At 41.3% G+C, this 14141-nt stretch overlaps 1 protein-coding gene across 3 annotated transcripts in view; it reads left to right on the forward strand.

Annotated features, from left to right (window-relative positions):
• DMD (dystrophin) overlaps positions 1–14141 on the forward strand; it is a 1698782-nt gene that overhangs the window by 1452132 nt on the left and 232509 nt on the right. For all 3 annotated transcript variants that reach the window (XM_060087208.1, XM_060087209.1, XM_060087210.1), the window contains one exon: positions 686–764. In XM_060087208.1, coding sequence (XP_059943191.1) covers positions 686–764 — 79 coding nt within the window. The remainder of the gene's footprint in view (positions 1–685; positions 765–14141) is intronic.

Below are 14141 nucleotides of genomic sequence, written 5' to 3' on the forward strand. Positions count from 1 at the left end.
ATATCCATTAATTATCAATCAATATGATTCTTAAAAACATGTCAAAAGCAACAGACTAAGACAAAATATATATCATTTCTGAGATCCTTTAGTCACCTAGTATAATAGCGAATGGCAACCTCCCTACCTAACCTTTTTGTGAAAGATTTAGAGTTTGCATTTTTGATGGTACTAATTGGAGCAGTAATTCACTTGTGGCTACCAATGAGTAGAGTGTTTTTAGAAAATCCCATTTTAACATTGTCAAGAGAGCAAATCTTTTTTGTTTGGCCTTGGTTTGATAAAAATGGGTCTCAGAGGCCACATGTGGTAAGTGGATATTAAAACAAGGTTATAGGGCTTCCCTGGTGGCGCAGTGGTTGAGAGTCCACCTGCCGATGCAGGAGACACGGGTTCGTGCCCCAGTCCGGGAAGATCCCACATGCCGCGGAGCGGCTGGGCCCGTGAGCCATGGCCGCTGAGCCTGCGTGTCTGGAGCCTGTGCTCCGCAGCGGGAGAAGCCTCAACAGTGAGAGGCCCGTGTACCACCAAAAAAAAAAAAAAAAAAAAAAAACAAGGTTATAAATTGTTGTTTTAATGTTCCAGCCTTAGAAGCCCAGAAGATCTTACCAAAAAGGATACATTGTTTTAATTGCCCCTCATTATATATGATGAGAGAACAAAATTTTTCTCCTCTTCCTCGCAGGTGGCTGTTGAGGACCGCATCAGGCAGCTGCACGAAGCCCACAGGGACTTTGGCTCAGCATCCCAGCACTTCCTTTCCAGTAAGTCATTGTCAACTTTCATTGCTTAACCTCTTCACTGCATCTTGGTGGCTAAGAATTAAGAGTGGAATTACAGTTGTCTCTGCCAAATGCACTGGAGGCACAAATCATCCTGAAATATAACTTAGTGGGTAAATTCAGAAGGTTAAGAAGAGGAGGACCAATTAGATCATTTTGTCCAGCCTTCAGCTAATGCATAATTATTTCCTACAATGTATTCCCAAGTGCTAACTTTAGCAATATTTTTGAGTCTTTAGTTGTGCTTATAGCAGTTTACTTCGTCAAGCTGATAATTATATATCATATAACTATTATATGATAATTCAATATATAATACTGTGAATCTAGAATTCTTTATCTCTATATAATTCATTAAATACTCCCTGCCTGCAAGTTGGAACTTCAGCCCATTCTGTTTCCTTTCCCTAACTACTCTTATCCCTCTTTTATTCTTGACCTCTCTTCATTCTTTTTATTTTCCAGTTTTACTATTTTATTAATTATATTTTTATAATGATAGTATTTATATATTATTAATAAATATTATATCTTTTATAATTAACTATATTTTTATAATTAATACCAAGAGGAATAGCCTTGGTTAACTGAAAGTGTAATATTGGAACATCCTATAAATATAACAATGCATATTAAATTGTCAAGCTCCTGTTTTCCTCTGATTAGTGTTGTTAATTTATACTACTCTTTCTTTGATTATAAAAGTATATATATATATATTGGTATTTAAAAAGTCATACACCTGCCACATGGGGTTAATATCTGTTAACATTTTGATGTATTTCCTTCTGGTCATGCATGTGTATGTATGAGAGTTTAACCATCATTTTAAAAAAATTTTATTTTATATTGGAGTATAGTTGATTAACAGTGTGTTAGTTTCAAAAAAGAAAAAAACAATGTGTTCGTTTCAGGTGTACAGCAAAGTGATTCAATTTTACATATACACGTGTCTGTTTTTCAAGTACTTTTCCCATTTAGGTTATTACAGAATACTGAGCAAAGTTCCCTGTGCTATACAGTAGGTCCTTGTTGGTTATCTATTTTAAATACAACAGTGTGTATATGTCAATCCCAACCTCCCAATCTATCCCTCTCCACCACCCATCCACCCAGTAACTATAAATTAGTTCTCTAATTCTGTGAGTCTGTTTCTGCTTTGTAAATAAGTTCATTTGTATCATTTTTTTAGATTTCACATATAAGTGATATCATATGATATTTGTCTTTATCTGTCTGACTTACTTCACTTAGTATGATAATCTCCAGGTCCATCCATGTTGCTGCAAATGGCATTATATCATTCTTTTTAATGGCTGAGTAATATTCCATTGTGTATCTGTACCACAACTGCTTTATCCATTCATCTGTCAGTGGACATTTAGGTTGCTTCCATGTCTTGGCCATTGTAAACAGCACTGCAGTGAACATTCGGGTGCATGTATCCTTTCGAACCATGGTTTTCTCTGGATACATGCACAGGAGTTGGATTGCTGGATCATATGGTACCTCTGTTTTCAGTTCTTTAAGGAACCTCCCTACTGTTCTCCATAGTGACTATACCAATTGACATTCCCACCAACAGTGTAGGAGGGTTTCCTTTTCTCCACATCCTCTCCAGCATTTATTGTTTGTAGACTTTTTGATGATGGCCATTCTGACTGGTGTGAGATGATATGTCATTGTAGTTTTGATTTGCATTTCTCTAATAATTAGTGATGCTGAGCATCTTTTCATGTGCCTCTTGGCCATCTGTATATCTTATTTGGAGAAATGTCTATTTAGGTCTTCTGTCCATTTTTTGATTGGGGTGTTTGTTTTTTGATATTGAGCCGCATGAGCTGTTAGTAAATTTTGGAGATGAATCCCTTGTCGGTCACATCGTTTGCAAATATTTTCTCCCATTCTGTGGGTTATCTTTTCGTTTTGTTTATGGTTTCCTTTGCTGTGCAAAAGCTTTTGAGTTTAATTAGATCCCATTTGTTTATTTTTGCTTTTATTTCCATTACTCTAGGAAATGGATTGAAAAAGGTATTGCTGCGACTTACGTCAGAGGGTGTTCTGCCTATGTTTTCCTCTACGAGTTTTATGGTATCCAGTCTTAGATTTAGGTCTTTAATACATTTTGAGTTTATTTTTCTGTACGGTGGAGTTTAAGCATCATTTTAAGGCAGTTACTTTGTGCCTTGCAATGTTACAAATATGACCCAACTTAATCCTTATAGCAACCTATAAGGTAGATACCATTATTATACCCATTTTTAAGATGAGGAAATTGAGGCACACAGTCACACAGCAAGTGGATGACAGAGCCAGGATTCAAACCCAAGAAGTCAGCTCCAGAGTCTGTTTTTAACCACCACACTAGACTGTCCTTTACTTTATTGATATATTTTATAGAGAAGAAGCAATTCTATATGATCTCCCTTCATTCTTTTGCCTTCCTCTTTTATTGCCATTTTCTAGTCCTTTCCTTCCTTCTCCATTTTCCATAGGTTAATAAAAAGATCCATGCTCATGAACACTTTAAAGCTTTTCACTTGATGCTTTCATGTGTGTCTCTAGTGGGCCATGTCTTTTAGAACAAAAATTCCTAGAAAGTAGTGGTCCTCTCTTTTTGTTATACACTGATAGTGTATTAAGTAAGAGGTTGTCTTATTTTCTTGACTGGATCTAACCCTTTTATCAACACGCAGTCATTATTTAGACAGTATCACACATGCTTAGGAGGTGTCATGAAAAAAAGGACAAATTAAAGCAGGATACGTAATTGATTGGGATTGTGGCTTTTGGGAATGACTGTAAAACAATTATAAATCCTGCACATTTTGTCTTCTATATTTTTCCCAATTTCTGGTCTGCTTAGATCGCCTTGGTGGCAGAGCCATTCTATTTGATTTAATTGAGATTAAATGTGATAACATACTTGTAAGTGACTAATAAACCATAAATAAAAATATTACTATTATGAATATTAAGTATTCCTCAGACACCATATATATTCATTCACTTTTTATTCTCTCTGCCTGCCCCATCCAAATTCCTGTGTCTTCCCCGTTAAAACCTATTCTCAGAAAAGGATACGTTATACTCATTTAACCCAGGTGACAGGTAAAGTTTAATGTGTACTTCTCCGGGGTTATTTGCATTTTAATAGGGTGAAAAACCGTAAGGCTGAGGAATGGCTCTCAAGTGGTAGAACGTCAGCCGTAATCTCTGAGCTGTAAGGGGAGAAATTGGACGGGCCAGGAGGAGCATCCTCACACCTTTCAAAGCATATCGCACTGGTGCCCACTTCCAGAAAGGTCAGGCCTGTAGACACAGGCGCTGATTTACCTGCTTATATGGAGCCAGCCCCAGAAGTCACCAATTTCTTAAGTATTCACGTGGAATATCAATATATGCTTAGAAGCTTTGCTTATGGATATCAAAAAATACCAATTTGGGGCCTCCCTGGTGGCGCAGTGGTTGAGAGTCCGCCTGCCGATGCAGGGGATACGGGTTCGTGCCCCGGTCTGGGAGGATCCCATATGCCGCGGAGCGGCTGGGCCCGTGAGCCATGGCCGCTGAGCCTGCGTGTCCGGAGCCTGTGCTCCGCGACAGGAGAGGCCACAACAGTGAGAGAGGCCCGCGTACTGCAAAAAACAAACAAACAAACAAACAAAAAATCCAATTTGGTTTAAGGGATATATGAGAAATAGGACAGTGAGACTAAAGACTAAATAAAGATTATTTCTTTGTGTTGTCCTTTTTTAAATTACAGAGGTAATATGTGCCACTCAAGGAAATGTTGGAAAGCAGAGGATACAAACAGGAAAAAAAATTTTTTTAATCCCACCACTTAGAGATAACCAGTATAAAAAATGTGGTTTTACACACACACTGAATGAATGTATACATTATACATTCTGTATAAACAGAATGGTTTATACACATTCTGTCTTTCTCTCAGGGGTGTGTGTGTGAATTCAGATTCTCTCTCTTTTTTTTTAAGCAAACAGGGATGAAAACATTTTACAGGGCTTCCCTGGTGGCGTAGTGGTTTAGAGTCCGCCTGCCGATGCAGGGGACGCGGGTTCGTGCCCCGGTCCGGGAAGATCCCACATGGCCGCTGGGCCTGTGCATCCAGAGCCTGTGCTCCGCAATGGGAGAGGGCACAACAGTGAGAGGCCCGTATACCACACACACAAAAAAAATTTACAGTTTTATGACCTGCTTTTTTTCCCTTAGAACTATCATAAAAATATTTTCGTGTGTTTAAATATTCCTCTGCAGAGTAATTTTTTTAAATGGCAGGGTAGTATTCCCTTCTCTGGCTGTACCACATTTACCAAGACAATTCTAAATCACTCAATATTAAGGTTATTTCAAAACTTTCACTTTTATCTAACATTATGTATCTATCATATCTAATATTCTTTGTACACCTTTATAAACCTTTATAAACATCTCAGGTTCTTGCTACAAGATAAATGCCTAGAAAATGGAACTGCTGTGTTAAAGGATGTTTACATTTGTAAGGCTTTTGATATGTATTGCCAAACTGATCTCTAGAAAGTTGCACCAGAAATTGGGTGTGCCATCAAAATTGTATTTGAGGCAGGACCTCTCTGAAGTCACTTATTTGCTGTTATTTTTATGTTCTATAAAAGAAAAAGAGCTTCCCCCCAAAAAAAAAAGTAAAAATATGTTTGAAAAAATACCACTAAGGTCATATTAAATGAGTTTGAATTGATAGATGTCTAGTAATTTGCTTCCAGGTTACCAGGAATAAAAATAGAGTGATATCTGGGCTTCCCTGGTGGCGCAGTGGTTGAGAGTCCGCCTGCCGATGCAGGGGACTCGGGTTCGTGCCCTGGTCCGGGAAGATCCCACATGCCGCAGAGCGGCTGGGCCTGTGACCATGGCCGCTGAGCCTGCGCGTCCAGAGCCTGTGCCCCGCAACGGGAGAGGCCACAACAGTGAGAGGCCCGCGTACCACAAAAAAAAAAAATAGAGTGATTTCTGAGGCTTAGAAGTTACAAAGAAAAGAAAAAATAAGGATGAGCCGCAAACTGCACCCCGTCAAACACACTCACTGTCTCTTTCTGTCTCTCTGTCTCTCACACACGCGCACACACACACACATACACTCTCTCACACACACTCCCCTTTGAAAATTACATTACCCAGGTGTCTTTGTTTTCTTATCAATAGGGAGAGGTGGCCTTTTACTAAAGTATACACTGTTTCTTTTTGGTGGTCCGATCTCTACTTGTTAAAGAAGCTGTTTCTTTTATCTTAGATCTGAGAGAAAAATGAGAAGAGAAAATACAGGTAAAATATGACCTTTATCTGTTGATAGATACTACTTGCCTTTAATTCTAGCTTTAATATTCTACTTCTGATTGACTTCTGCAACTTAAACCAAGAAAAAGGAGAAATTCTAAGTGTGATTTTAATATATATTTATCCTTAAATTTTTATATATTTTAAAAATATATTCTTATGTCAATGATTAAAAATGTACTACAGTATTCACTAGCTTAGTAGTCTGAAGAATGTCCGTCTTTTGTTATTTTAAAGAATTTAGGAACTTTTTTTTTTTTTTTTTTTTTTTTTTGCGGTACGCGGGCCTCTCACTGCTGTGGCCTCTCCCGTTGCGGAGCACAGGCTCCGGATGCGCAGGCTCAGCGGCCATGGCTCACGGGCCCAGCCACTCCGCGGCATGTTGGATCCTCCCGGGCCGGGGCACGAACCTGGGTCCCCTGCATTGGCAGGCGGACTCTCAACCACTGCGCCACCAGGGAAGCCCTAGGAACTTTTTTTAAAAAAGAATTCAAGATTTTTTTTCTGGCTATTTTCTCAATTCTCTGGGCTTCTGTTCTAAATTTTACTTTTATCACCAAGAAGGATAACTATGTATTTAAGTAAAGGTAGAAATCTTTCTATAACAGTAGAAAGAACTTATATTTGTCTTAATATTTCACAAGTTCTAGAATTCCCTAAAGGGCCGTTTCCCAAGCCAAGTTTCTCAGAACATTAATGTACTGTATGATGTTAATAATTCTCCCTTGAAAAAATAGTTCTGGTGTCAGTAAGATTGGAAAATCACTAGGTTATAAAGGTAAGCAAATTTCTTTCCTGTTGGAATTCTTGTAGCTTTTAATATACATTGAAACTCTAAGAGGAGCACAGTGTCAGTGACTCTTATGTCCTACTTATGTGACTACGGAAACCTTTTTCAGGCATACCAATTAATTTCTCACTAAACATGCTGTGGAACATAGTACGGGAATCTTTGCCCTAAAGTGATATTTGCCAGATAGTTTAATAATGAGAACTTTCTGCTGAAGGTAGTAAAAACACGATCCATTTGAAAAGAAAATGAGTGTTTATAAGGCAAAAAGGTCAACTCTTTCTTTCCTGGGGTTTCCAGCTCCACCCCAGGAGTCCCCCTGTGCTGTGGAATTTCCTAAGTGGAGAGAAGCTTAGAGAGTATGTATATGAGCTGTTTTCAAAGTACTCATTAGTGAATTCTGAAATCAGTTTAATGACTTGCAACCAGCAATTTTTTAATGGAATGAAATGGAACTGATTAGAAAATAGAAAATTAGAGTACATTACACAAGCAAGGTTAAGTATCATTTTGACAGTTTGGTTTCAGTTAGGTGTGTGTGTCTGTCTCTGTATACTACGTTACAATGTAAAATGTATTCCTTCTGTGGGCTGCAATAAAAAAATTTTGAGGGGTACTGAAGACTCTAGCCCTGCCCTTACTTCACAGATGATAAAATAGAGGCAGAGAGACCAAATGACATAATCAAGGTCATACAGATGGTTATAATAAATCTGGGACTAGAACTCAGTTTCTGGACTTCTATGCCACACCTTGCATTGCCTTACCCATTAAGAGCTAACAGGCAGACCAGTGACTGTCTAGTCTATCCGATATTGCCACAGATTTTTCTCTCTTCTATTTCTCTTGGTCTGGCCATAGTAAGTTGATTTATAGAGCCTGAATTTTTCTCTCGATGCCCCTGGGCTGTCATCCCACCAATGATATGGGATATTGGTTAAGAGTACAGACTCTGAAACTAGATTAGTTGGGGTCAAATATTGGCTCTGATACTTAATCTCTTTATCTCTCATTTGTAAAATGGGGATAATAATAACATATTTCATCAAATTTGACATACCCCACCCATGTTTTAACAGCTCTGAAATCAAAATATACCTTATGTCCAATGGGGTTTTCAATTCAATGAAATATGGTAATACTATCTCATAGTTTTATAGTGAAGATCAAACTTCACTATATTTATAGTTTATATTATATGTAAAACACTTAAAACAGTGCCTAGCACATAAGTGCCATACAAGTGTTTGCTATTAGTATCTTTTTTTTTTTTTCTGTGGTATGCGGGCCTCTCACTGCTGTGGCCTCTCCCGTTGTGGAGCACAGGCTCCAGACGCGCAGGCTCAGCAGCCATGGCTCAACAGGCCCAGCCGCTCCGCGGCATGTGGGATCTTCCCGGCCCGGGGCACGAACCCGTGTCCCCTGCGTCGGCAGGCGGACTCTCAAGCACTGCGCCACCAGGGAAGCCCGCTATTAGTATCTTTACTATCAACTTGGTAGTATAACTTAGTATCTGCCTATTAGAGTCAAACTAGACATAAAAGTAGCATTCATTCTCTTGCATTTAATTCTCAGTGTAAGGAGTTCCTCTCCTTTCCGAAGATGTTTTTCGTGGTTCTAATCTGAAAGTGCGGTGTTTTGCATATTATAAGAGCTCAGCAGTTACTTGTGTAACTAATGAATAGTTGAATAATCAATGAGTAGGGCCTTCCCTGGTGGTGCAGTGGTTAAGAATTCACCTGCCAATGCAGGGGACATGGGTTTGAGCCCTGGTCGAGGAAGACCCCACATGCCGCGGAGCAACTAAGCCCGTGTGTCACAAATACTGAAGCCTGCATGCCACAACTACTGAAGCCCATGTGCCTAGAGCCCGTGCTCCGCAACAAGAGAAGCCACCGCAATGAGAAGCCCGCACACCACAATGAAGAGCAGCCCCCGCTCGCCACAGCTAGAGAAAGCCCGCACACAGCAACGAAGACCCAACACAGCCAAACCAATCAATCAATAAATAAAATCTATTAAAAAAAGTAATCTGGGCTTCCCTGGTGGCGCAGTGGTTGAGAGTCCGCCCACCAATGCAGGGGATACGGGTTCATGCCCCGGTCTGGGAGGATCCCACATGCCGCGGAGTGGCTAGGCCTGTGGGCCATGGTCGCTGGGCCTGCGTGTCCGGAGCCTGTGCTCCGCAACGGGAGAGGCCACAGCAGTGAGAGGCCCTCATACCGCAAAAAAAAAAAAAAAAAAAAAGAAGTAATCAATGAGTAGACCCTGATCTCTATAAGGACAGGATGGTTTTAGTCTTGTTGACAGTTATATCCTCCAGTACCTAACCCACTATCTGACTTGGTAAATGTTCAAGAAAAGCATTCACAGTATGAATTATGTCTTACACCCAAAAGAAGAGGTAAATTTCCTCCTCCCATTGTTAAAACACAGTAGCATGAGATTTAGCATAGTGACTACCACATAGTAGACACTCAATAAATAATTTGACCTCTTATGTTGCCTCTCAGCAATGACTGATAGCATCCATAACTTTACATAGTCCTTTTTCTAAATGTCTACTGTGCCATGTAATATATTAAGGGAAAAAGCTGTCTTCAACATGACAGTATGATCAGAACTCTATTAGAAAATAAAATATAAACAGCAGAAAGGTATACATAAAGGCAAGACTGAAAATCAAATACATCAAAATGGAAACAGCTGTTATGTTTTACTTCTTACTTTTAAAGAGTTTTTAGTAATAAGCATGTATTTCTTTTATGATGGGAAAAAAACAGTAAAGGCAAAAATTTTTGTTCTCTAGCTCTTAACCCAGTGACCTCTTGCAGTATTAAACTCTATTGAAGGCTGTGGAACTCCGGAAGACGAATTTCCTTTTTACTATTTATTCTGAATTTAAAAGCTATGGGTTTCACTGAGTGATCTTCTATTTCTCAGATTATGAGACACTGTAAAAAGAAAGAACTGATCACTTATTTCTTGCAGGCTTTATAATCTTAACTGCCTTAATCAAATCCCTGGTTAACACTTTTCCTCTTGTTAAAGTAACCCAAGTGCTTATGGTTTCTCCTTGCTAGATAAGGCTGAAAAGTTTGTTTACATCTTGAGAGTTGCCAAAGCTTCACCGCCACATCCTCCACTCACACACTTAATAAGAAAAAAGGTAGGGGGAAAAGCTTTAAGCACACTTAATAATTGCTGACATTTCACTTAACAGTGCTGGGATCTATGCTACCATTGTCCTCAGGGGATGGATGAATTTGAAATACGAGTAGGCCCATAATTTAAAGCTCAGATCAGCTTAGAGAAGCCATCACGATAAAAGTCAGGAAGAAGCTTGCAGGTACAATGTGAGATGACTTTCAGCCTAAAGCCATCAGGTAAAATCTCAGGGCAAAACAACTTGAGCCAATTTCTTCAACAGTCACGTGCTGTCCTGAGTGCTGGGAATTTGGAACAAATGCCGTCTAACCTATCAGTGATGCTGGTAACGCCTGCATAAATTCAAAGTTAGACTTTCAGATGCCTGCAAAAAGAAGTCATGGTGGTAATCATTACACTCTCTTCCCAAAACCTATTCCTATGGCCCTTTCGCCTTGAGCTCAAACTTATATTCTCCAATTTAGATCTTAGATTTATTTGCTGTAGAGTATCCTTAGGTAACAAAATTTTGCATCATTGGCCCCACATACCCATTTACTTGAACACAGGAGGAAGCGTAGGAAAGTTCTCCGTTTCTGCTGTGGGAATTTGTGTGCTTGAACTGGCTTCTACTAGCTCAAGAGAGCCGAGTGTTATATATACAGGAATTGAGAGCTGGTTGTCAAACTGACCTTTGGTAGCTTGAAATCAGCCATAGTGGGAATATTTACGCCCACCTCCCAAACTGGCAAATACTGCAAATCAAGTCTTTCTTTTTCATTTTGGCATAGCTGGTTTACCAGAACACCAGCAAATTCATTTATGTTAATCGGATCACCCAAGTCCCTGGAGGCAAAGCTCAGGCCCCAAAGATCTATCTGCCTGAGGTAGGATGCCCATTTGTCCCGGTTTGTCCGGGATGTTCTTGCTTTTAGCACTTAAACTCCCATGTCCCAGGAAACCCCCTCAGTCCCGGGCTCACGAGGATGGTTGATCACCCTCGCCTTTGGTAACATTCCACAGAAATAGAGCCCTACACAGGGTTTCTTGTACAAGTAAGCTGTTGAGCAAGCATCTCTCAGGTGAAGGGGAGGGAGGGAGGGAAGCAGGATAAGGTAGGGGGAAGAGTGGTCAGGGAGTCAGGCTAAGCAAGGAGGCGGAGGCTCACCTCAGCCTGATCCTACCAGGAACTCTGGAGCATGAATTGCCCCCCGCAGTTGGCCCCATTTTGAGGCAAGGGAGCTGGGCTCTCTGCTCCCCCGTGTCAGTCAGCCATTGGCCATGGATTTCTGGGGCGTAGTGGACAGCGAGGCAGTTTCCATTTCCCTGAGGGAGGTACTCTGGAGCTGGGGGCAGTGGGCCCATAGCAGCCAGTGCTCACAGAAGCTGGGGGTGGGTATGCCAGCTGGGGAGAAGGGATCTGAGCGGGACACCGAGAGCATGGACCTCTCCTATAGGCTTCATGAAGCTACTGTGATACCCTGTGCATTATCTGGCTCTCGAGCTAAATGGTGAGGTTTAGCTTGGTCACCAACCACCTCTCCTTCATCACATACCTGCATGGAAATTAGCCTCGTGGCATGGCAGAGATGAGGCAAGCACCTGTTTCTTTCCTATTTCATCTTCCTCATCATGACAGATTCCTCTGGGCCTCATGAGGACCTAGGCAGGGAGACCAGCATCACAGCACTGGATCAGTTTCCTGACACAGGGGCACTCTTTTCGTGGAATGCTGGCTCTGAAAGGTATATTTTTACACTCCCCAGAAAATGAAGGCGTTGGTGCGTTTGGCCTAGGGTAGCATTTTGTCATCTGTCTCAAAATACAAAGCTTTGCACAACAGAAATGGTGGAATCACATCCCTGTGGGCAAAAATCATTACTCTTGTTTTTTCTATTTGGATGTTTTCCATTTTCAGAACACAGCCAGTTTGGGATTAGAAAATACTTTTTGGTGAGGACTTTGAGGTGAGGACAAAAGGCATTTTGGGTTTTTTTTGTAGACTTACATAAACTATTCCTGGTTTAAAAAACCCCCCTTTTGAATTTTTAAATATACTTTCAGATATCAGCAGTAACAATCATCTTGATTTCAGTCAACTGCAGATGTGCTTCGGAATGCGCTGTGTCTCTTTAAGGCTGGAAGGAACAAGGATGGGCTTAGGTGAGGAGGGGCATTTTAAGGATACATGGAAGCATAGGGAACGACGTTCGCCATGCAGCATGTGTTTGCTTCTCTCTGTATTTGCCTTTGCTGCCATAGACTTCAGGCTCCCTTAGTACACAGCTTCTCTCTTCTCTCCACCTCCTCCTTACTCATAGTTTCCACTGCCTTGTGACTTGTTTTCTTCTTTAGCTCCCTGACTTTTTTCTAACTTCCCCACCTCTCTACCATCTGAATTTCTCTCTGTGTATTACAATCAGGCTCTCTAAGAAAGAGCATCTGATTGGCTCACTTATTTACTGTCTATTTAGGATGAAGACCATCTCATAAGCCAAGGCCAGACTGTAACCAGACATTTTTTTTTTTTACTTTTTTTTTTTTTTTTTTTTTTTTTTTTTCGGTACGCGGGCCTCTCACTGTTGTGGCCTCTCCCGTTGCGGAGCACAGGCTCCGGACGCGCAGGCTCAGCGGCCACGGCTCACGGGCCCAGCCGCTCCGCGGCATATGGGATCCTCCCAGACCGGGGCACGAACCCGTATCCCCTGCATCGGCAGGCGGACTCTTAACCACTGCGCCACCAGGGAGGCCCAACCAGACATTTTTTGACCTGGGCACTAGTGGCATCTTAAGCCAGGCACTTCTTGATCGTGGGGGCTGTCCTGTGCATTATAGGATGTTCAGTCCTGAGGGGTATCTGGATCACTAAGGGTGTCCAGAACACATATTCAGAAGGACTGTATTTGAGTCCTGACTCCACCATCACTGCACCATCTGAAGCAAGTTTTCTTTTCTCCCTGAGCCTTATTTTTCTGATATGCAAAATGGGAATAATGATACCTCCCTTACCGAAATGTTATCAGGATAAAATGAGAAAATGGATATCAAGTTGCTTTGCAAAACGTTAATCACCATACAAATCATGTTTGTAATCACATACTTATGGGATGTTGTCTGAATGATAGTAATCCTGGAATCAATCTCCCTGCCTCAACTGGGCAGCATTGGTCTTTAACCTTTGGATCCACTCTTAACTACTATGGCCAGGCTCCGTCCCTGGCCTCTCCCCACTGCATGCCGGTACTACCACTCTCCCTCAGTCGTGATAACCAAAAATGTCTCCAGAGGTTGTCAAATGCCTCCTCGAGGGTGGAATTGCCCCTGGTTGATGACCACTCCTGTATACCAAACCCCTGGACAGTTTGGGGCCACTGCAGTAGGGTCACGTGGAACACTAAGTAGAATGACCTCTGTCTGGGAATCATTTGAGACTACTTTTCTGCACTTCGAGGTCCCCTTCAATGAAGAGACAACCTTCAGCTGACTGTCCGGGAATGGCCTCAGCTGCCTTGCCTAAGATCACACCCCTTCCACGGGCAGCTCCCTGAGGGGTTGAGTGAGACTGTCACCGGGCCGCATCCTTGCTTGACTTCTCCCTGTTGCCTTTCCTGCTTCCTTCTTCTCCCTTCCATAGGTGTTGATCGCAAAGGCACAATGTACTAAATACCCTGCTCTCTGAACTTTGTCTTAGAGTCTGCTTCCTGGGGAACCCAATCTGTGACAGGGCAATGTACCTGACAGACATTTAGAAGCATCTGAGCAAAAAAGCATTATAATAGACTCACTCTAGTCACTGGGTGACTTGATTTACTCTTGCTTTCATAATGATGTTGATGATTTTGTCCAGTGTATGTAGTGATGATCATTATTTAAGGTGTCTGACCTCATGAGCTCCATTAATGGGTAAGGACTTTTGGGACAGCATAAAATTACATCAGCCCCTTGCCTCACACCTAAAGCTCAGCAGGATACATACCAATGACAGGCAAGGGTTAGAATGAAGGAGACTCAGTAAAATAGATCATAAAAGGAAATGGGTTGGAGTGTGAGCACCACAAGGGTAAAGGATATGCATCACTCTTTTTTTTTTTAAT

The sequence above is a fragment of the Mesoplodon densirostris genome, chromosome X (assembly GCF_025265405.1).
Source record: "Mesoplodon densirostris isolate mMesDen1 chromosome X, mMesDen1 primary haplotype, whole genome shotgun sequence".
Taxonomy (NCBI): Eukaryota; Metazoa; Chordata; class Mammalia; order Artiodactyla; family Ziphiidae; genus Mesoplodon; species Mesoplodon densirostris.